Here is a 22,767-nt window from a genome sequence, read left to right as displayed (position 1 = left end):
AAACCAATAAAGATTTCTTAAACCAGAACATACACACTGGCGAACAACTTAAACAACTAGCAAGCAAAGTAGATGCCTTGGCTACCCATAACAAAATGTTAGAAACACAAATATCTCAAGTAGCTCAACAACAAGCACCTACTGCTGCACCAACTGGTACATTCCCTGGACAGCCCCAACCTAATCCGAGAAGCCAAGCTCATGCAATTATATTAAGAAGTGGAACGGAAGTGGAAGGACCGTATGATCCAAGGATAGAAAACCAAAATCCTAAGAAATCTACTGAGGAAAGTGAACCTAAGGAAAAGGAAGAGAGTAATAAGGATACCCTAGAAAAGAAGGAACCTTATGTACCTCCACCACCTTACAAACCACCTATACCTTACCCTCAAAGGCTTGTTAAAACCAAAGATGTAGGCCAATTTAGAAAATTTGTCGATCTCCTTAAACAATTAAACGTTACAATTCCGTTTACCGAAGCTATTACGCAGATGCCCTCATATGCTAAATTCTTAAAAGAAATTCTTTCTAATAAAAGGAAACTTGAGGATAGCGAAACCGTTACACTCCCTGCCGAATGTAGCGCTATAATCCAAAACATGCCCCCTAAACTCAAGGATCCGGGTAGCTTCTCTATACCCTGTCACATAGGAAAATTTGTCATCGACAAAGCCTTATGCGATTTAGGAGCCGGAATTAGCGTTATGCCTTTATCCATATGTAAGAGACTGGAAATGGGAGAATTAAGACCGACCAAAATGTCTGTGCAATTAGCAGATCGTTCCATCAAATATCCTGTAGGAATCCTTGAAAACGTTCCCGTACGCATAGGTCAGTTTTACATTCCCACTGACTTCACAATTATGGACATTAGAGAAGATGATACTACACCTATTATAATAGGAAGACCATTCTTAGCAACTGCCGGTGCAATCATAGACGTAAAACGAGGAAGACTCACCTTCGAAGTAGGTGAAGAGAAAATTGAATTCATTCTTTCCCAATTCTTGAAAGCACCTGCAATAGAAGATACATGTTACTTCATGGATATCATCGATGAATGCATAAAAGAAGCAGAGTCAGGAGAAGACAAATCATCAGACTATCTTTTAGAAGACAAATCTAAACAATGCTTAGCAATAACACCGGACCCTACGCAGTGTCTTAACAAACCAACCCCTGATTTGAAAACACTTCCCAAAAATCTGAGATATGAATTCCTAGACTTAGAACTTGAACGACCTGTGATAGTCAATGCAGATCTAGGAAGACTCGAAACAGAAAAACTCCTACATATCTTAAGAAAATATCCAACCGCACTAGGATACCACATAACCGATCTTAAAGGAATAAGCCCTTCTATTTGTATGCACCGCATCATGTTAGAAGAAGACGGTAAAACCTCTAGGGAACACCAGAGAAGACTAAATCCGATCCTAAGTGAGGTAGTAAAGAAAGAAATAACCAAGTTATTGGAAGCAGGTATTATATATCCTATATCTGATAGCAAATGGGTCAGTCCTGTACACGTTGTACCAAAGAAAGGAGGCATAACCGTTATTGAAAACGAAAAAGGAGAAACTATAACTAAACGAATCGAATCGGGATGGAGAATGTGCATTGATTATAGGAAACTAAACAAAGCAACCCGAAAAGATCATTTCCCTTTACCATTCATTGACCAAATGTTAGAACGATTGGCTAAACATTCACATTTCTGTTATTTAGACGGTTATTCAGGCTTCTTTCAAATACCAATTCACCCTGATGACCAAGAAAAGACAACATTCACATGCCCTTTTGGTACCTTCGCTTATAAACGAATGCCGTTTGGTCTGTGTAATGCCCCTGCAACTTTTCAAAGATGCATGATGGCAATTTTCGCCGACTTTCTCGAAAACATCATGGAAGTATTTATGGATGATTTTTCTGTATACGGACAAAGTTTCGAAGAATGCCTTGAAAACCTGGAAAGAGTTCTTGAGCGATGTGTAAAAGTAAACTTAGTACTTAATTGGGAAAAGTGCCACTTTATGGTACAAGAAGGAATTGTTTTAGGACACATCATCTCGAACAGAGGAATTGAAGTAGACAAAGCCAAAATAGAGGTAATCGAAAATCTTCAACCCCCAAGAACCGTGAGAGAAGTACGAAGCTTTTTAGGACACGCCGGTTTTTACCGACGATTCATCAAAGACTTCTCTAAGATAACTAAACCCTTAACCGGACTATTAATGAAAGATGCTGAATTCATATTCGACGATAACTGTTTAAAAGCATTTCAAACTCTCAAACAAGCATTGATCTCCGCACCCATTATGCAGACACCAGACTGGAATGAACCTTTCGAAATAATGTGCGATGCCAGCGATTATGCTGTAGGTGCTGTTTTAGGACAAAGAAAGGATAAAAAGCTTCATGTTATATATTACGCTAGCAGAACCCTGGATGAAGCACAGATGAATTATGCCACAACCGAGAAAGAACTCCTAGCAGTGGTATTTGCGCTAGATAAATTTCGTTCTTACTTGGTAGGAGCCAAAATAATAGTTTACACCGATCACGCTGCTATCAGGTACCTTCTAACAAAAAAGGATGCTAAACCTAGACTCCTAAGATGGATCTTGTTACTACAAGAATTCGACTTAGAAATCAAGGACAAGAAAGGAACTGAAAACGTAGTAGCAGACCACCTCTCTAGACTTGAGAACCTTGAACCAGAAAGAACATCCATTAATGATGATTTCTCGTATGACAAACTCATAGCTACTTTGGAAGAGAACAACTCCGACATGCAAGTAGAAACCACCTTAGCTATATCTGTCATACCATGGTACGCTGATCTAGTCAATTATTTAGCTGCCGGAATAGTTCCACCTACTTTATCTTACCAGCAGAAGAAAAGATTCTTCCACGACATAAAACACTATTACTGGGATGATCCCTTACTTTTCAAAAGAGGCCCCGATGGTATTTTCCGTCGATGTATACCCGAAGAAGAGGTAGAAAACATAATCCAACACTGTCACTCTGCGCCTTATGGTGGACACACAAGTACATCCAAGACCTGCTCTAAAATCCTACAAGCTGGCTTTTATTGGCCAACTATATGGAAGGACGTACATGCGGCTATTAAGGAGTGTGACAGATGTCAACGCACGGGAAACATATCTAGACGTGACGAGATGCCACAAAAAGGTATTTTGGAAGTAGAGATTTTTGACGTGTGGGGGATAGACTTCATGGGACCATTTCCACCCTCCTTCGGTAACAAATACATACTCGTGGCGGTTGACTACGTATCAAAGTGGATCGAAGCTATAGCTTCTCCAACTAATGACACCCGAGTAGTAACTAGACTCTTTAAAAATATAATATTTCCGAGATTTGGCATCCCAAGGATAGTAGTCAGTGATGGTGGATCGCACTTTATATCCAAGGTACTCGAAAAACTACTACTTAAATATGGAGTGAGACATAGGATAGCAACACCTTACCACCCTCAAACCAGTGGACAAGTGGAAGTATCTAACAGAGAAATCAAGCAAATACTAGAAAAAACGGTCGCCACTTCAAGGAAAGATTGGTCATTGAAACTACCAGAAGCTTTATGGGCATACCGAACTGCTTATAAAACCCCCATAGGGACGACCCCATTTAAGCTCATTTATGGAAAATCCTGTCACCTCCCGGTAGAATTAGAACATAAAGCCTATTGGGCTATTAGAAATTTAAATCTGAATTACAAAGCCGCCGGTGAAAAGAGAATCCTTGACATAAACGAATTAGAGGAACTCAGAAGAGACGCCTATGAAAATGCCAAAATCTATAAAGAAAGAACAAAACAATGGCATGACAAGCGTATATCAAGGAAAATCTTCAAGCAAGGCGACGCAGTACTTTTATTTAACTCCAGACTAAAATTATTCCCGGGAAAACTACGATCCAGATGGTCAGGACCTTTCCATATCACTAAAATCTTTCTCAGTGGAGCGGTAGAAATAAAAGGACAATCTACAGAACCGTTCACCGTAAACGGGCAACGTCTGAAACATTATCACTATGCGGAAACCAACGAAGATTCGCAAATTCTACACTTAGACGAAACGCCCCCAGGACTCATAGACTATATTTAACAGTTTCTTTGTCGAGCTTGCGACATTTAAACAAAGCGCTTAGTGGGAGACAACCCACAAATTACTCTGTTATTTTATTATTCTATTATTATTATCATTTCTCTATTTTTCTCTTAATTATTCTTTTAATTTCTATTTAGTATTCATTATTGATTTATTCAAAAAAGAAAAAAAATATATCCATATAATAATAATAATTCTTTTCTTCTTTCGGCATTTGGCCAAATCCTGACTTAAACTCATGTTTTCTTTTCTCTAGTTAACACTAACCAGATGGGACATTTTGACCGTATGGGTATCAAGTTCAGAGGAATGGCTCAGAAACGAAGGTTTGAAGAACTAGCCGCTAGAGAGATGCTACCTAGTTTATATGCTGATGATTGGGCTATGACTGCCCTTGGACTGAGACAGAGTGTCCTGTTTTTGCTGAATCAGATAGGATGGGAGACCTCCCCTATCCTGAGACATTTCACCACCTACCGGAGACTCACACTAGAATTCCTTAGTTCATTAATCTATCTACCTAGCCATGGAAAAGGAATTACCAGAGGTTTTATCCAGTTCAGAATGTTCAATATGGAGTACCAATTTAATATTAGAGACTTCACCAACCTTTTGGGTTTTCCTACCTCCTTTGATACATTCACTATAAGCCAGGAAGAACTTTTTGAATATAGAGAGCTGGAACACTTTTGGGGTAAGCTGACTGGAAATGATGAGCCCGAAGAACATGAGTTTCTCTCTGGAAACATACATAACCCGGCTTTTCGCTATTTCCATAAGATCCTGACCCACACTTTATTTGGGAAGAAGCCAAATAGTACTTCAGTTTCACGTGATGAACTCTTCATCATATTTTGTGCTTCCCAGAACCGTCCAGTAAACGGTGCTACTTTTATGTTAGCTAATTTGGACCACCTTATCCAGGATGAGCGAGCACCCATTAGAATAGGTGGCCTGATAACTATGATAGGTAATGCTATTGGATTACGTCAGCCTATGCTTGACCTGAACCCTTTTTGTGGCATTACTACTATGAGTATACCCTTCCTCTTCAACACTATGTTTATAGCAAACATAGGGTCTGATGAGTTCGAGCTTATTATTGATAACCAGGTTCTCTGCCTATTCACCATGCCCGATCCTAGAACTAGTGTTCATAACCAAAGGAACTGGCTCTATAACCTGAATGAAACCCCAACTCCTGCTGGATCCACTGAATCCATCCAGGATTATGAGATTTGTGATGACTATGAGCACTATGTTGACCATATCTCTCTTGCTGAATCTGACCCTCAGACTCCATCCGGCTACTATGATATTGATCCTCCTCCTCAGCCTGTCCTGACCGAAGAATCAGCTATGCCTGATCTCCGACATCATATGCCAGGAACAGATATTAAAACCGTCATTGAAGCTTTGATGTCAGAACAAAACGTCCTCAGGGAAGATTTCCACAGCTTGAGACTTGCAGTCCTAGAACACATGAGCAGCACGGCAAGTCAGTTACGTATGTTACGGCATCATGTTAACTCTTTTGCTCCTCCGGCCAGAGATCCGAAGATAGATGGAATTTAGTTATTTTTTTCTTAGTTATTTAGTTTTAGGCTAGATTTTTCATTAATGTTATTTGAATTCATGTTCGCATTTATTTTTTTTCCCTTTTCATTTCATTGTTTTCCCTTCGTGTATTACATTATGTCAATTTTATTAAAGCTTTTATTTTATGCAATGGCTATGTTCTCTACTGTTACTTAGAATGAATTATTATTATGTGAAGTAGAATAGCATGCAATACAAATTAATTAGCTAAATTAATTAGAACAATCTAAAAAACCAAATAAAACAAAAACAAAATAATCAAAATATATTCATCTCCTAATTAAGTCTGTGTAGCGCTACTGAAGAAGCCTTGCCAAAAGAACTGTGTGACGAGCGTCACACAATCCATGACGAACGGCACGCAACACTCTTGTTACGAGCGTCACACCCTTGTGACGAGCGTAACGCCTCTCAGACATGTGAACGTTAGGGAGCCGTTGGAGACGAACGTTACACCCCTACCTTTTTACATTCCCCATTCATTTTTCATTTACCACATTTAATTACTTTTCAACCACTCTTTCTTTTCACCTCCCACATTTTCTCCTATAAATACCTACCAAAACTTCCTTCATTCACCACAAAACAATTCTCTCATATCAAATACATTTCTTTTTCTTTCCAAATCATCCCTTCAAAAATTCATCACAATGGCGGGAAATCAAAATTTCGGAAATATCATCTTCCGATCCGGAGATGACAACTATCAGCAAGAGCAATTCGAGCGCTTCCAACAGCGAGGCGTCGCTCCCACCAGGTACCCCGATTTAACTTGCTTGCAACAATTAGGCTTACTCCAAGGTATCGAGTGGATGCTCCGTAAAGCCGATTTAACCTTCCTTTGCACTCATAACCAACCCACCTACCCTTCCCTAACCTTAGAATTCCTAAGTTCTTACGACTACACCACTCCCGCCGGTGAAGGTGAATTTCTAATCGGTACGGCAACCTTCCGTATGTTTAACACCGAGTACTCTCTAACCCAACGCGAATTGAGTGCCATGCTACAATTTCCCACAGAAGGTCTGCTGCATGCCAGAATCCCTCCAACCTCAAACTGGAACACAGTTCTAGTTTTCGACCTTTTTAAGAAAATTTCCGGTATAAATACCTACAACTGGGAAGAACTCCTTCTCTCCCACATCCATAACCCCACCATCCGTTATTTTCTCCGTATCCTGCAAAACACACTTTTTGGAAGACCAAACAACAGTAAGGTTAACTCGAAGGAGTTATTTTTCCTCCAGTGCGTTTTCGAACCGGATACTAAGGTAAACGCCGCCTCTTTTCTCTTTCATCATATCCGCACCTTATGTGCTAGAGGCCGGCAACCATTCATAATTGGTGGATTAATAACCTCCATAGCACTTGGCCTGAACCTAGGGGATAAACTCCAAACTTTAGAATCCCTACCACCCCTGTCTATGGATATCAGCTATTGTCGCTCCAGCCGCCTGATTAAAAACAGAGTAGGCGGAGGATACTATCTTATGGTGAACAACCAAGCTGTCCCAAGTGTTGTGCTACCCAATACCACCCTAACGGATGTCACAAACCCGGACCGCCACCTTTATGATCTCAGCGCTCCTGAAACCACCGAGCCTTCACAAACAAACCAGCAAACAGATGAGTTTGAAGAAATGGAACAAGGTGATCATCCGCCAACACAACAATCAGTCCCGCTAAACCCTTCCAGTAATGCAGCCGGCCCATCCTCCCAACGTCGTCGACGAAGACGACCTGCGACCAACGACGACATTATGGATGCTATCGATGGTATGCAGGCACAGAATGCAGACATGATGCAGATGATGCGTCAAATGCAACAGCAACAGGATGCTCGGAATGCCATAACCGACCAGCGGTTTACTGAGTTGTTTAGCAGATTCGACAGCTTAGACATACGTCAAAGATCACCAGGACCAAGAACCAGAGGTGGAAGGCAGCCTTAGTTGTATTTTTCTTTTCTTCTCCATTTTGTATTTCTTTCCCTTAAAACATCGAGGACAATGTTTAGTTCAAGTATGGGGGGGAAACATTATTCTTTCCATTCTCATCTTTGTTTCAAGTATGTACTCTCCCTTTTCATTGTTATTTCCCTATAAAAAAAAAACAAAATATTTTTTTAAGTTAAGTCCTGAATGTGAAAAATTTTCTATTATCTATTTCCCTCAACTTTCTTGAGCCATAACAAAAATTTTAACACACCCAATAAGTATAAAGGTTGCTTACTTTATAAAATTTGAGTGAAATCAAAACAAAATCATTACCATAACAACGCTCTGAGAACCGCAATATGTTAGATCAGGATAAGTACCTATTATACAGAACTCCTTGAACTTTTAGTTCTATGGTAACCCCAAGTAGTTTATACAGAAGTCAGCACCATCTTAATAGCAAACTACGTGGAGAGCCGATGAATATAAGTGAATGATCCCCAAAAGTAACCTAAGATATATAAATATATCAAGAAATGCACTAATTAAATTAGGTGATCCTTACCAGATCATTTAATCTAAACGTTGCAGATCATGCAAAAGCACAATACGAAAGATCCATTATGAGTTGGTTCAGTAGGAATCTGGTACTGAACTTGGTAGGGCGGACTACGGTTCGATCCCCCGCAATTTGCAATGGACTGAATAATGAAGTTATCCGACTTATGTACCAGAACTTCTAGCTAAAAGCGGATCATAATCACTAACCGGTTACTCCACTATGTGCGCGAAAAGATAAAGGGCTTAATGTGATTTCGCTAGAATGAAAACGGGTAAAATAAGACCAAAGGAACCAGGATAGCTATCATAGGGTACTTGAACTGATTGGCATAAGGTAGGGTTATCTAAGTTGTAACGGTAGTTGTTGATGTCAAGATTAAACTCAAGTCCTCCTAAACAAAAATCCATTGGCAACCTAGTACGAATTGATGTGTGCTTTAAAATTTCATCTGGCTAAAACTTTTAACAAGTTCTATACTGAATTTTGCTTGAGGACAAGCAAAGAATTAAGTATGGGGGAGTTTGATAACGCGAAATTATATCGCTTTTTAAGACTTAATTCAATTAAATTATATTATCATTTACGCTAGTTTATCTCATTTTATCAGATATTATGCAGTATTCCTCTTCTATTTATATCAGGTACCCATTTTGAAGCAAAAGTGAAGAAAAGAAGAAAAGGAGGTGTAAAAAGGAACAAAAAGGAGAGAAAAGGAACCAAAGGCCAAAGCCCAGCCCAAAGCGCACAAGTCACCAATGCTGTGCCTGTGACGGACGTCACAGGACGCGTGACGAGCGTCACGCGAAGTAGCCTTGTGACGGACGTCACACATGGTGTGACGAGCGTCACACCAGTCCACTAGCTTTTTGGCGCAAGTTACGCTCTCAGAAGAATGGAAGTAACGTTGAGGACTTCGTGTCCTATTCCCAAGCCGTGAATTTAGCACGCTGAAGACTCGTGGAAAAGAAGAAAAAGGCAGTTAGTAGCACTACTATAAATAGCTACCCTAATCCCTCTCGTTTGCTCTCCTCTCTTGGCCGTTTACACACACCGAAGCTCTGCCGATTTTCTGTTCAAGCTTTTGCTTATTTTTCTTTTTCCAGCAGAATTAATATTGTTTATTTTATTTATTTCTTTTGCAAGTTTTATTTTCTTCTTCCCTTGCAAATTTACCTTTCCCGTTTTTAGCTTTTAGATATTTTTCGCATAATAGTTTCTACACCGGAAATTATTGTGCAACTTTATACCGGATTTAACCTTACGTTATATTCGAGTTTTTTTTATTTCCTTGATTTAATTTACTGTTTAATTGAAGAATCGAAGAACAAATCCTACCGGCTTGTGGTGGAGTGTTCAAGACCATTGTATTACGCATTCAGGTTCTCTAATTGTTATTTAATATTTAATGTTTTATTCTATTGTTTATTTACATTGCCTGCCTGAAATGAATCTGTGTATGCATGATAATAATTATTATTTAGTTAGCATGTCTGGCTAATTCGCCTAGGTATCGGTATGTAAAGTAAGCAGAAAAAGGGATCAAGACTAAGTCGGTCTATTCAAACTTAAAATTAGAATCAATCTTTTTATGGTCTTAACTTACAGGTTTAATAACAAGATTTTTTACAAAAGTAAAAGACATAAAGAAGTTGAAACCAACAGAGCGAGAGTTTGAGGTTTTAACTGGACAGTGTAAGTTAGTCATTAAGTCTATCTCAGGGCGAGAGCAAGTTTTAGAATTAATTAAATTCTGACTTTTTCCAAAAAGTATTTTTAAAGATTGAATGTGAGGACGAGAGTTAAGCATTTAGATTTAATTGTATAACCTAAGTCAACAGAGCGAGAGTTTGAGATAAGGGTGTTTTAAAACGGTCAGTATTTTCTTAAAAAGAGTTTCTGCAACTTTATTGTTTTCAAAATATGATTTTTGACTTAATTATAAGTGACAGCTACATTAATATAAGATCATGGTTTCTTCAACAGAGCGAGAGTTTGAGATAAAACCTTTAACCAATAAAGTTAATCGAAACGATTTATTTTAAGACCGAGAGACCGACAAGGAATTGATTCCCTAGTTTTGACGAACTACATACCGATATCCGTTTTATTAATATTTAATCTAGATATTAGTTTAGTTTTTAGCTTCCTTCCCCAAACAATCAACTATTATTCACCTTAGCTTTACGAAGTAACCTTAGATAACGGTATATCGATTCATAAGTCCCTGTGGGATCGATATCTTTTAAAACTACGCGATAGAACTGTGCACTTGCAGTTTGTATCCCATTCTCGACTCACACAGTCGAGCGATCATAAATCAACCTATATGCCTTTGATATGAAAATTGGATGCTATAAAGGTGTACAATTAACAACAAGTACAAAGACTCAAAGAACAAACCATAACACACTAGGTTTTCAATTCTTGCACCCCCACTCTTGATAGGAATGAGTCTTCTTTTATAGCAAAATCTGTGTTAGGCGTGGGCATCTAAATTGAAACCAAACATATTCTATTTGATGCAAATTTGATTTGTTATACATTAAAGTCCACCAAGAGATTTGATCTCATTTAATTTAATCTGGTCATAAACAATCTCCTTAAAAAACATATTGCTAAAAGATACAACTCATAAATGACAAATATCCTTGGAACCAATAACACACACACACACACACGCATATTTACTCATAAAATCTAGCTAACAGACTAAGGCCAGATATTGCACCTCATGCTGAAACATCATATCCCACATGATGCCTCTTCACATTTTACACCTTGTGTTGCTCATGTTGTTTCACCTAAAGTAACCAATCAGTGTAACAAAAACTCCAAACTACGACATGGAGGTCAATCAATGATACTTAAGGCTTCCCCTAACTTCTTTAGTACCTCGTAAATCCTTAAGGGCAACTATTCTGGACCAACCAAAAGGCCCCAATTGACCAAGGTCCTAATCCATCTCAAGCCCACTATATTTAACCAAATATATAAAAACAACTCACATGTTATAAGAAGGCACACACTCTCTTATCTCTAATTTTCCTATACTCATCTTAAATCTTGAACTGACTTGGATGTTGGAGTGCTAACCATTCAGGTTCACCATACGTCGTTGTAAATAAGATCGGAGCCATCGTTCAAGATCAACTATTATCCAACACTCTTTATTTTTGGTTCCGCCATGGAGCTGGAACATCCATTATAGTTCCCGAACATAACACATTCCGTTCGACTCCCAAAATTAGGGCCTAAACTAGACGTCTCGATCTTCTTGCTTCCTGCACCCCTCATACTAGTCAAACACACCACACATTATCCATTCTCATTTCATTTTCCTCATCACCAACAGTCACATTATTAGATATTTGGAAACATGCTTTAATAATTTTAAATATTTTTTACCATAGTTTCCCATCTTTCTCTTACTAATTGCACTTGTTTCCCTTTGGATGAGTTTGTTCCACGTGTTGCCAATTTACTCGCCTTAGCTGATTTTCCTGGATAATTACTCATTTTAATTTAACTGTTGCATCATTACTTTTTTGTCTTTTATTCCTTGTGTCATTTTTGCATGCTTATAAATACCTTCCATCTTTTCTGCATGAAAATTATTATTAATATCTCCATTCAAATTCAAACCAGCTTCATCATTTAATGCCTTGATCCTTCGCTCTTATTTCTCTCCCTTATTTATAGATGGATCTACATTTACTTATGGAATTTCCTCACTTAAGGTAATAAAGTTAGACCCTTTTAATGCCAAATCTTTATTAATTTTAGCCATATACGTGTTCCGTGCCCTTCCGTCACCTTGCGGCCCTTACGTTGCCTTTGAACTATCATCCAGGGGCCATTAACCTCTCTTTCAGTTATCTTCCTTCCTGTTTCCCTTCCTAAACCTTATTGCTCATGATTTATTACGCCTTTACCATTAGTTAGGACTTTACATTTATTTTTTCGCACACCCTTCCTTATAATGCCCAAATTTTCCACAAGCTATGCACAACAAATGCAATCCTTAATACTCAATATTATACTTCATCCCTTTGATGGTAAACATAGCTAAAAATGGTTTAGTGAGGTTAACTTCAACATTCCAACACTATAGTTGTATAGTATTCTTTTCAACTTTCACAAACCTACCAACTTGATTACTAACGAAGAATACCGTTGCATCATAGTACTCTATTGGAAGGCCTGATATTCAAATTCAAACAACCATATTTTCGACTGTATCACTAGTCGAGTGGAAGTTTCGACTTCATTATTTGACTGTTAAATGGTGATCATAAATGAATCAAGGTCCATCATATAAAGTCACACTCTTATGAACATCATGCATAAAGGCTACAAGATAATAATCATTGCTCAAATCAATAATTTAACTGACACCTTTCATGGGTAATTACTCTTTTTAATTTAACTATTACATCATTCCTTTTTTATCGTTTATTTCATGTGTCATTTTTGCATGCTTATAAATACCTTCCATCTTTTCTGCATGAAAATTATTATTAATAGCTCCATTCAAATTCAAACCAGTTTCCTCATTTAATGTCTCGATTCTTTGCTCTTATTTCTCTTCCTCATTTATAGATGGATCTACATTTACTGATGGACTTTCCTCACTTAAGGTAATATGTCTCAATCCTTTTAATGTCAAATCTTCATTAATTTTAGCTAGATATGTGTTCCTCGCCCTTCCGTCACCATGCGGTTGTTACGCTGCCTTTGAACCATAATCCATGCACCATAAAGCTCCCTTTTAGTTATCTTCCTTCCTGTTTCTCTTCCTAAACCTTATTGCTCATAATTTATTGCATCTTTACCATTAGTTAGGACTTGACATTTTTTTTCCGAACACCCTTCCTTATAATGCCAAAATTTCCCACATGCTATGGACAAAAAAATAAAATCATTCACACTCAATATTACACTCCATCCCTTTGATGGTAAACATAGCTAAAAGTGGTTTAGTGAGGTTAACTTCAACACATAGCTTATCATGTTTCCCACGCTCCAGTTGTAGAGTATTCTTATCAACTTTTACAAATCTACCAACTTGATTACCAATGAAGAATACCTTTGCACCATAATACTCTATTGGAAGGCCTGATATTCGAATCCAAACAACCACATTTTCGATTGTATCACTAGTCGAGTGGAAGTTTTAACATCATTCTTTGACTATTAAATAATGATCATAAATGAACCAAGATCCATCAAATAAAGCCGCATTTTTATCAACTTTGTGCGTAAAGGCTACAAGATAATAATCATTACTCAGATCAATAATATTGACAACACCTTTTCTACACCCACACATGCTTCAACCTCGTTTCCAACACCTTATATCCTATTCTTCGACTCAGAAGTTTAACAATCATTCCTCTCCTCCATAGCCGATGAATTTGCTTCTCTTCCATTACATATAGACATTCATAGTCCCGAACATTACATATTTTGAGGAATACATTTTAAAAACTTAGGTGACCCACTCCCACAATAAATATTGAATAAAAGAAAACTTCAAAAAATTTAAAAACACACCATAAATATGTGACATGCATTTATACTACTGTTGGACAAATCACTATAAATAAATAAATAAAAATAAGGATTTAATCATAAGGTTTAAGTTTATTTGGCTAATACTATTGTTTTTAGACCTATATTTAGAATTTTAACAGTCTCATCGACTTATTGTCCTTTAAATAAATTGATGAGTAAATTTAGTAATATGCAATACTCGTTTTTGTTCTTTTCACATATTGGTAGTTACACTCCAGTTACACATCTATTATAAACTGAACTAACTAGTACTATTAATAGTACTGTTATTAAAAATAATAAAAATAATAAAAAAATATAAAAATGAGAAAAAAAAAAGCTTTAGTGAAGTGAAACTCAACTATCTCCCGCTTTTCACTCTATCTCTCTTTGGGCGGCTCTCAATCTTTCCAAACCCTAGTTTTGTTTTAAATATAACTCTCTCTCACACTTCACACTTTCTTCTTGTACTTTCATTTCATGTCATGACTAAGATTCATCAATAAAAATCAATTTATATCGCTTTAATTGAAAAAAAAGAATTAACTTGGTCGTGATATTAACAACAACAATGGAGGATTTATTAGGGCAAACTTGGAAGAACAGAGAGTTCACTCTCTCATCGGTTTCGGAACTTTCTTCCGATGCCGCTTCACCGGGAATTGCTCGCTTCACCTCCGATGGCCTCCATATTCATCAACAATCTCGAGAGATTTCTCTCAATTTTGATCTCCGAACTGCTCAGGTTCGTTTTTTTTTTTTTTTACTTTCCTCTTTTTTCTTAGCTTTTCAATAAATATTCAATCAATATTTTTCACATGATATACAAGTTTGTGTTTTTTAGGTTTTTTAAATTTTCTTTCAATTTAAAATTATAATGCTGAGTTTTGCTTTTTTATTCAATGAATGAGAGGACTATTTGTGTAAGGATCTCTTAAAGATGGTTCATTTGTTGTTTAACTTCACAGATATTCAAATTAGGTCCTGTTCGATCCGTTTGCATTATGGAAGGCTCTGATGTTGGTAAAGCGGTATGGACTATAATCTTATTTTTTTAGCTATTTAACATTGATGAAGATCTAAGGATTAATTTTGATGGATTTTATGTTTTGGTGAGGCTGGTTTTGATCCTCTTTGAGGTTTTGATTATGCTTATGTTTACAGAGCATTCATATTCATTTGAAGTGTGCTATTTTTGAATCAGGCGTCATATTCTACTGGAGTCACTATCCAGTTTAAAAACGAGGAGGAGTGTGAGGCGTTTCATTCTGTCGTCCAACAATGGATAAAGAAAGCCAATGTTCAAGGTGCTTGTAAATGTGTAAACTTTATTGTAGAATAGCTTCTGATGTGCTGCATTTTTTCTTTAGTATATTCTCATTGTTTAAAAACCTTTATCCTCCGACACGTTTGTTGGTTAAACAAATTTTCTTCTTTGGTGCACTGAACACAAATTGCAAATTGGATGTCTGGTATAAGGCAAGCTGGGAAATTTGTTGGGCTAATGTAAGTTGTGCTACTAAATACTAGCTAAACCTTATTTGTTGTCAAGTACCTGCTTGAATAAAAAGGAACTTGTCATATTTTATTGTTCAAGGATTTTTCTTCTTCTTCTAGTTGCAGTATTTCTCATGTTACATTAGACTTATTTGCGAGTACTTACGGGATAGCGTTGATTTAGTATCCTTAAGTTTTTCTTCATATGGCTGGCACCTATCTTATCAATCTCGGATTGCGGCACGGCACGACCATCTTCAAAAATGGAATGGAACGGGAGCGCGAAGCGGAGCGGCCGATATTTTAGTGACGCGGATACTAATATAGTTAATATTAATGAACACATAATTGTAAATATCTAAAATAAATTAGTCAAAATTCATGAATTATTCATATTTAGAAATAAAAGTCACAAGTCTCGAGCAAAACACGTTTGCAAATAAAATAATCTTGTTATCCTTTAAAATGTAAGGGTAATATCATTTACGGCTGACGCGGCTGGAGCGGCCGCTCTGATGCGGTGTCGTTCTGAATCCAATTCCATTATTGCGGTTGTTTAAGCCGAGTCACCCATATGTGACGGAATGGCACGACCTGACGCAGTTTTCTTGATTTTGCTGATCCGTGCCAAGATAACGGCCGGAGCAGCCGAGTTTAACAACATATTAAATTGATCCATGTCATAGCTGAAGGGAAGGCCTCAGGGGTTTTATGTGACACAAAAGTACCACTCAAACTGAAGGGAAATTTTATCGGACAGCGATAAGACCTATGATGTTTTAAGGGACAAAATATTGGGCGGTTAAGAATTAGCCTAAGAATAAAGTAAGTGTAGCAGAGATGAGGATGCTGCGTTGGATGTGTGGTTAAATTAGACCAGATAAGATTAGAAATGACAATATTTGACAGTGTTGGGTAGCATCTATAGTAGAGAAGATGATGGAAAATAGGCTTAGGTGGTGTGAGCATGTAGAGAGAAGACATGTAGATTCTGTTGTAACGAGAGTAGATCAGATGGAGAGAAGTTAAACAACTAGAGGTAGATGAAGACCTAGAAAAACTATAAGAGAAACTATTAAGATCTCATGATTAACAAATTAGATAGTAACATGATATTATATAGAACATTAAGGCTTTGTTGTTGTTGGTGTTGGCTGACACTTAAATTGTTGTCTTGAGTCTCCTGCCAAATTTTTTGGTTGGTTGTAAATTTTCATTTTTAACATGGATCATGATCATGATACACTTAGGCGCTATTCATTTATATATTTATGTTAATATTTTATACATTTCAGTGTTCATTTTTCTTATTTTCAAATGTTCCTTATACGATATTAGTTTAGTTACATATTGATTTTTTATTCCAGCAGGGAGCTTACCAAATGGAACTTTAACAACTTCTAAAAGCAAATTTGATGAAAAGATAGAGGCATCTTCTGCAAAAATGTATTTTCATTATTATGGACAGCTTCTTCACCAGCAAAATATGTTGCAGGACTATGTGCGGACAGGTTATACCTTGTTGTATTCTAGTGGTCCCCTTTTTAAAATTTGAATTCTACATGACTATTTTACTAATTCATTCATGATATAGGAACTTATTATGCCGCGGTTATTGAGAACCGGGCTGATTTTACTGGCCGTGTAGTAGTTGATGTGGGTGCTGGTAGCGGTATTTTGTCATTATTTGCTGCTCAGGTAGCTCAACATCTTAATTTTGCTCAATCCTAGTTGTAGCATATGATAGTGTCGTTGCCTCTAACTAAATGAAAAATCTTGGTGTTTCAGGCCGGTGCAAAACATGTTTATGCTGTGGAAGCATCTGAAATGGCAGAATATGCCCGTAAACTTATAGCAGGAAACCCAACACTGGCTCAACGAATTACAGTGAGATTTATTTCATAGTTTTATCGCTATAACAATCAATTTTCAGTAGGTATCTTATTTTTCAGCGAACTAATTTACATATTAATCATTTTACTTAGGTGATTAAAGGTAGAGTTGAGGATGTTGAGTTGCCAGAGAAAGCAGATATTCTGATCTCAGAGCCCATGGGTAAGCTCATATTATGATTCCTTTGATAAGTCTGGATAAAATAAAAGTGTTGCTATTCAATTTAGAATTTATAACATGTGTATGTTGTCTTGTCAAATACAGTAGTTTTCTTCTTTTGTTGCTTTGTAGTGTAGAACTAAATGTTAAGTTGCTGCACAAAGTTTTGAAATGATAGTGTTTTATAAGCTGGGAAAATTCCTTTGTTGTTATGCAGGCACTTTGTTAGTTAATGAGAGAATGCTGGAGTCTTATGTCATTGCCAGAGATAGGTTTCTCACTCCTACTGGGAAAATGTTTCCTGGGGTGGGAAGGTAAACTTAGCTCCCTTTCTTATGTTTATTGTAGCGGACATGGCAATACTAACATGATCATGACAATATTATTCTACTAAGGGAGTTTATTGCCAGATAACTATCTTCCTTTTCAAATTGATATACTTCCATTTAAAGTTGTTTGTTTTTTCCTCCAAATGGTTCTGACAATTCAACAAATTTTATGAATGTTAAAATCTATTGCAAACTCTGGTTGTTCACAATAATTTCCAAAATTAACATGTGTTGGACGTTGTCATTTGTGTGTTTTGTGCCTACTATCCAAAATTAACATATGTTGAACGTTGTCATTTATGTGCCTTGTGCCTACATTTTGTTTAATTTCTTTAGCCAAGTATGAGTTTTCAAGGAGTAGATCCTAACTTGTTCTAAATGATATACTTTGCACAATGGTATAGGATTTTGTTTGGACAATCTTATAAAAGGCATTTCTATGATAAATTTGTTGAATTGTTTGGATAAGCTTACAAAACCTTTAGTGGTTATTTTTCCATTCAAAATAAATTGTTTGTGCTCCTCAGAGATCACTAATATATATTTTTAAATATTTTTTGTCTGAAGAACATTTGATTGTCGTCAAGTTTTTAAACCGTTTTTTTTTTAATTTAAGTGTTTTTCTTTAAAAAATAGAAACAACTAGGCTCTTGGAATTATGCTGATTTCCTCCGCAATGTTTCTAATCATCTAATTAATGTCTTTTCCTAACCTTGAGATTTTTACCGGTGCAGGATTCACATGGCGCCTTTCACTGATGAATATTTGTTTATCGAAATTGCTAACAAGGTGTGTAATGTGTTCGTGTGTATATGTGTGTGTGTTAGTGATGAATTTTTGTTTGTGGAAAATGCTAATGTGGTGCATAATTGTATGCCTATGTATAAAAAGACACCACATTTGTATTTCTTGCATTATCTAATACATCTTCTCATACATCTTTCAAATTAAAAGGATTTCCCAGACACCACATTTGCATTTCTTTCATTATCTAATACTACTTCCCATGCATCTATAAAATTAAAAGGGGATTGTTTTGCTGCCTTGAGTTGCAGCAGTTTAAAATGAAAAACAAAATTTATGTTTATCATGTATTCAGGTTTGCAAAGAAGCCAACCTAAAGCATCTCTTGCTTAGATTTGATTCAATTTTCTTTCTAATGGATTTCAATGATATTATGATACTAAACTGTAACCTTGCTTCCCCTGACTGGCTGTTAATCAGAGTACCAAAACATTTTACTTTGTAAAATGTTGATTTCATAATTCATGTTTTAGAATTGCTCCATGGATATCATTCCTCTACAGATTTATTAATCTTGCTCTGCTTTTCTGACTATTCTTTTCTCTGCGATACTAATTTTTCTCTATTTTAAACCAATTGCTTTTGTCCAGGCACTGTTCTGGCAGCAGCAAAACTATTATGGCGTTGATTTGACACCCTTACACGGGACTGCATTTCAAGGATATTTTTCTCAGGTATTAGATTAGCTTGTTTTTCAGAAATTTATTGAAGTTTACATGTGGTTCTGTGAGAATAGACTTCATTTGGAAATTGCTGAGATGATTGTTTGTGTATGTGGGGATTTCTCCTTGAACTGAGAAAAGATTAAATGTGATATAGTTTTTTATTATTGTACATGTATCAAATTTAAATTTATCATCCATTTTTATTTTCTAAAAATTTATCATCCATTTCTAAGACATTAAGTATTTGATTATTTATTCATATGACAATGGTATTGATATGTATTTATCAACACCTATTATTAATGTTTGTCATTCAAAATTAGAAGTAATGCCGTTGACATAGAAATCTCGAGGTTTTAGTTGGTAATCATTAATTAATAGTGTTTTATATTGCAGTTAAATTGAACTCTAGTTACTAAAATTTTGAACTAACACATTTTGTTCTATTTTGTACTCCAAAAAGCCTGTGGTGGATGCTTTTGATCCAAGATTGTTAATAGCTCCCCCGGTGTTCCATGTATTAGACTTCACCAAAATGAAGGTAAGAATCAAATTTCTTATTCCTAAGATTGTTTTGTTCTTGTATGTTCCAGAGGTCCTTTTGGCAGTTGCAGTAATAAAATTACACTTTTTTTTTTATCAATCGAGCTGTTTAATTTTTATTGCATTCATTTTTCCATCTATAATATTTATTTTAATACAACTATTTCCTTATTTTAACTATTTTTTAAGTAAGACACTCTTCTGATGATCATTGTATTTTTTTGGGACTGGATGTGGTGATCATTGTTTTATTAGTTGTTCTTTCTTCTCTGGTGATCAATGTTTTATTGAGTTGTTCTTTTTTCTCTGGAAGAAGAAAATTTCTTCAAAACTATATTAAAAAGCGGTCTTTTTCTTCTTCCTCGTTTTGTATAATTTTTTTGTACAAATGGTATACTGTTAGTTGTTGACTTGATTGTATTTATTCCTTATGAAACATTATATTCTTTCAATGCATGAAGTAAAGTTGCCAATAAATTTGACCAATTAACTTTTTGTTCTGTAGGAAGAAGATTTGTATGAAGTTGACATTCCTCTGAGATTCATTGCCTCTGTAGGCACCAGAGTACATGGGTTGGCATGTTGGTTTGATGTACTGTTCAATGGAAGGTAAACATTCCTCTTATTGTAAAAACATCTAACCAGTTTTTATTAATCTAGGGTTCCTTATTGTTTTTATCTGTTGATTTGCTTAAATTGTTAAAATTTTACAGTACCGTACAAAGGTGGCTTACCACTGCTCCTGGTTCACCCACAACCCATTGGTACCAGTTACGCTGTGTTCTATCGCAGCCAATTTATGTCATGGCAGGACAAGAAATTACTGGCAGGCTTCGTTTGATTGCACACAGTGCACAGAGTTATACAATTCATTTAACTCTGTCTGGTTGGTATTTGTATCTTTTCTTTTTCTTTTATTGCTGTACTACCATGAATTGCATTATGATGTTAACAATTTTTTTTTTTAATTTGCATTAGCTAAAATGTGGGGTCCTGGTGCTGAACAAGGAGGGATTATTCAGACATCTTCTTGCAAGCTTGATCTGAAAGAACCCTACTATAGAATGTCCCAAGCACAAGCTTATCCTCTAGCTCAAGATCAGCAATCTCAACCACTTGTACAGACACAGGTATCGAATTTATTGTCTTGTCTTTCCTTTTTCCTGCTCACTGTAAATTGAAATTCAGAGAAATTTAAACCTAGGGGAAGTTTGGAAGATCAGATTTTGGGCTACACACATTCCCTTCTACAGTTCTACCAGTTGATTTTTTCAGAATTCATAGTCTGATCTTCATTCAACTGAGAATAAATCAAAATTGGGAATAATTGTTACTCGTTAAGAAGTGTTGATGATTTACTAAAACTGACATGATATATTTTTAGACAATACTTCTTTACATTAAAAAAATGTTGATGATTAGCTGCTTCCATCTCTTGTCTGGAAACGAATCCTTTCCTACTTTTTGTCATGTTATGCGGTGTTTTTTTAATGGTGAGGATGTGCGCCGGACCTCTCTAGTCATTGGAGAGGATCCAGATCCGGTCTGGTCTGTTGGATAAAATGCAGAATGTTAATAGAAAATCAATCCACTTTCCAGATTACAGGGTTTTTCGTTGTTTTCGTGTTTTTAGTTTTCACTGCATTGATGTTATTAGTGACACTTTCTTTGACAGGATATAAATATCCAATCACATGAGTTGGAAGAACCAGAAATAATGCAACAGCTTTCGCCTAATTCGTGTGCTCAGATTGATTCCCTGATGCAGAAGATTTAACTCAATAACTCCTAACACGAGCTTCTGTTTGTAACATGAATTTTCCATGCCACAGCAAGTTGGGGGACCTTGTCTTTATTTGGACACACCTCCTAGCCTGTAAATTCATCAAACATTATGTTCTATCCATTGTGAGGGTTGGTATCCTGCAGATCCTGTACTCATTTGCTTTATTTTATTTAACCAACAATATATCGGGTCCCTATGCCTTGCAAAGTTAGGAGTTCAATGTATTGCATGATCTGGAATTTTTTTACATTTGTATGATTAGATGGGAAGAATATTTACTGTAAACTTGTAAGGCTCACACCACAGCGAAAATGCAAACCTGCAGAGTTGCTAATGTATTATTGTTTGATTGGTTGATTCTGGTTTTTAAAACTTTAGTGTCCTTGGTAGTGTGCAGTACCTGTCAGGGAAATTCGGTGTATGCCCCAGTTCAAATCCACGGCACTCCATTTATTCATCTTTAAAGGGGGTATTCCAGCAGCTAGGTTACTTGACAAAACAAAAATCCCTTATATTTTTTTAGAAAGTATTTTGCTAAAAATTGACCTGATTTTTTTCATTATATAAGCTAAGAAATTAGTGAACATATCAATGCAGGAGAGGTTGCAATAGATTAGTTAACATACTTGAAAAAAATAATTGTCAAAAACATAAGAAAATGAGAAAAAGACATGGCTCGGAGTGGTAGAGGGAAGGAGGATATGAGAATCAGCCAAATAGATTAAGCCTTTTTTGCTAGAACAAAAATGTAAGGTTAAATTTGAGTGAAGCTAGTTTTACTCTTTTTTAATCTGTTAATTCTTAAAATGAGATAAAAACACGCAGTAGACTCGTATCAGCACGGAATTCTCACTTCAAACAAGAAAACCCAATTTTTATCTTTATAATGTGAACCACCTTACACAAGCCTTACTTCTTGGTGCATACTAGAACAAATGTAACACAATTATGAGTTGAAAGAGATTTTTTCTTTTCTTCAAATTTCAAATTCTAGTATACGACCTTGCACCGGACAAATGCAAGAGGGTCAATCCCACATCCATTTATGGAGGTCGCAGAGCAAAACTTTATATAGATTTGATCAAATACATAAATTGTTTGCAACTAACGGCTATATATAGACTTGACCAACACAAATTATTTGCACAACTAGCAGCATGATTCGATTCGAACATAGTTTATGATTATTTGATTCCCTCCCTACTATATTTTATATTTTGGGTTCATATAAGTTTACTATGTCAACTCAATGCATGTTGTATTGATAATCTAAATATGTTCCATGCTTTTAAAGGCATTAA

At 36.1% G+C, this 22,767-nt stretch overlaps 1 protein-coding gene across 3 annotated transcripts; it reads left to right on the top strand.

The window, feature by feature from the left end:
- The first annotated feature begins 14,140 nt into the window (after positions 1-14,140).
- LOC127073299 (probable histone-arginine methyltransferase 1.3) lies at positions 14,141-21,823 on the top strand. Of its 3 annotated transcripts, none has more exons than XM_051014445.1 (15): positions 14,141-14,535; positions 14,759-14,821; positions 14,995-15,097; positions 16,655-16,798; positions 16,882-16,985; positions 17,076-17,174; positions 17,273-17,342; positions 17,557-17,653; positions 18,403-18,457; positions 19,063-19,146; positions 19,601-19,678; positions 20,186-20,289; positions 20,394-20,566; positions 20,659-20,810; positions 21,356-21,823. In XM_051014445.1, the coding sequence occupies exons 1-15, from the start codon at positions 14,362-14,364 to the stop codon at positions 21,455-21,457; spliced, it is 1,602 nt and encodes a 533-aa protein (XP_050870402.1). In that variant the 5' UTR covers positions 14,141-14,361; the 3' UTR covers positions 21,458-21,823. The 3 variants fall into 3 exon arrangements, with proteins under 3 accessions (XP_050870402.1, XP_050870404.1, XP_050870403.1); XM_051014447.1 differs by having other exon boundaries at positions 21,338-21,823; XM_051014446.1 differs by having other exon boundaries at positions 14,142-14,535; positions 16,658-16,798.
- The last annotated feature ends 944 nt before the right edge of the window (positions 21,824-22,767 follow it).

Source organism: Lathyrus oleraceus, chromosome 4 (genome assembly GCF_024323335.1).
Source record: "Lathyrus oleraceus cultivar Zhongwan6 chromosome 4, CAAS_Psat_ZW6_1.0, whole genome shotgun sequence".
Lineage (NCBI taxonomy): Eukaryota > Viridiplantae > Streptophyta > Magnoliopsida > Fabales > Fabaceae > Lathyrus > Lathyrus oleraceus.
The sequence above is the reverse complement of the archived record's forward strand: the minus strand, read 5'-3'. Positions and strand labels throughout refer to the sequence as shown.

Excerpts from the sequence above, each read along its gene's own strand:
- LOC127073299 (XM_051014445.1), top strand. The coding sequence starts at position 14,362 with ATGGAGGATTTATTAGGGCAAACTTGGAAGAACAGAGAGTTCACTCTC. Across the intron at positions 17,654-18,402 it reads ATGTTTCCTGGGGTGGGAAG|GATTCACATGGCGCCTTTCA; the intron begins GTAAACTTAGCT and ends TTACCGGTGCAG. Across the intron at positions 20,567-20,658 it reads AATTCATTTAACTCTGTCTG|CTAAAATGTGGGGTCCTGGT; the intron begins GTTGGTATTTGT and ends AATTTGCATTAG.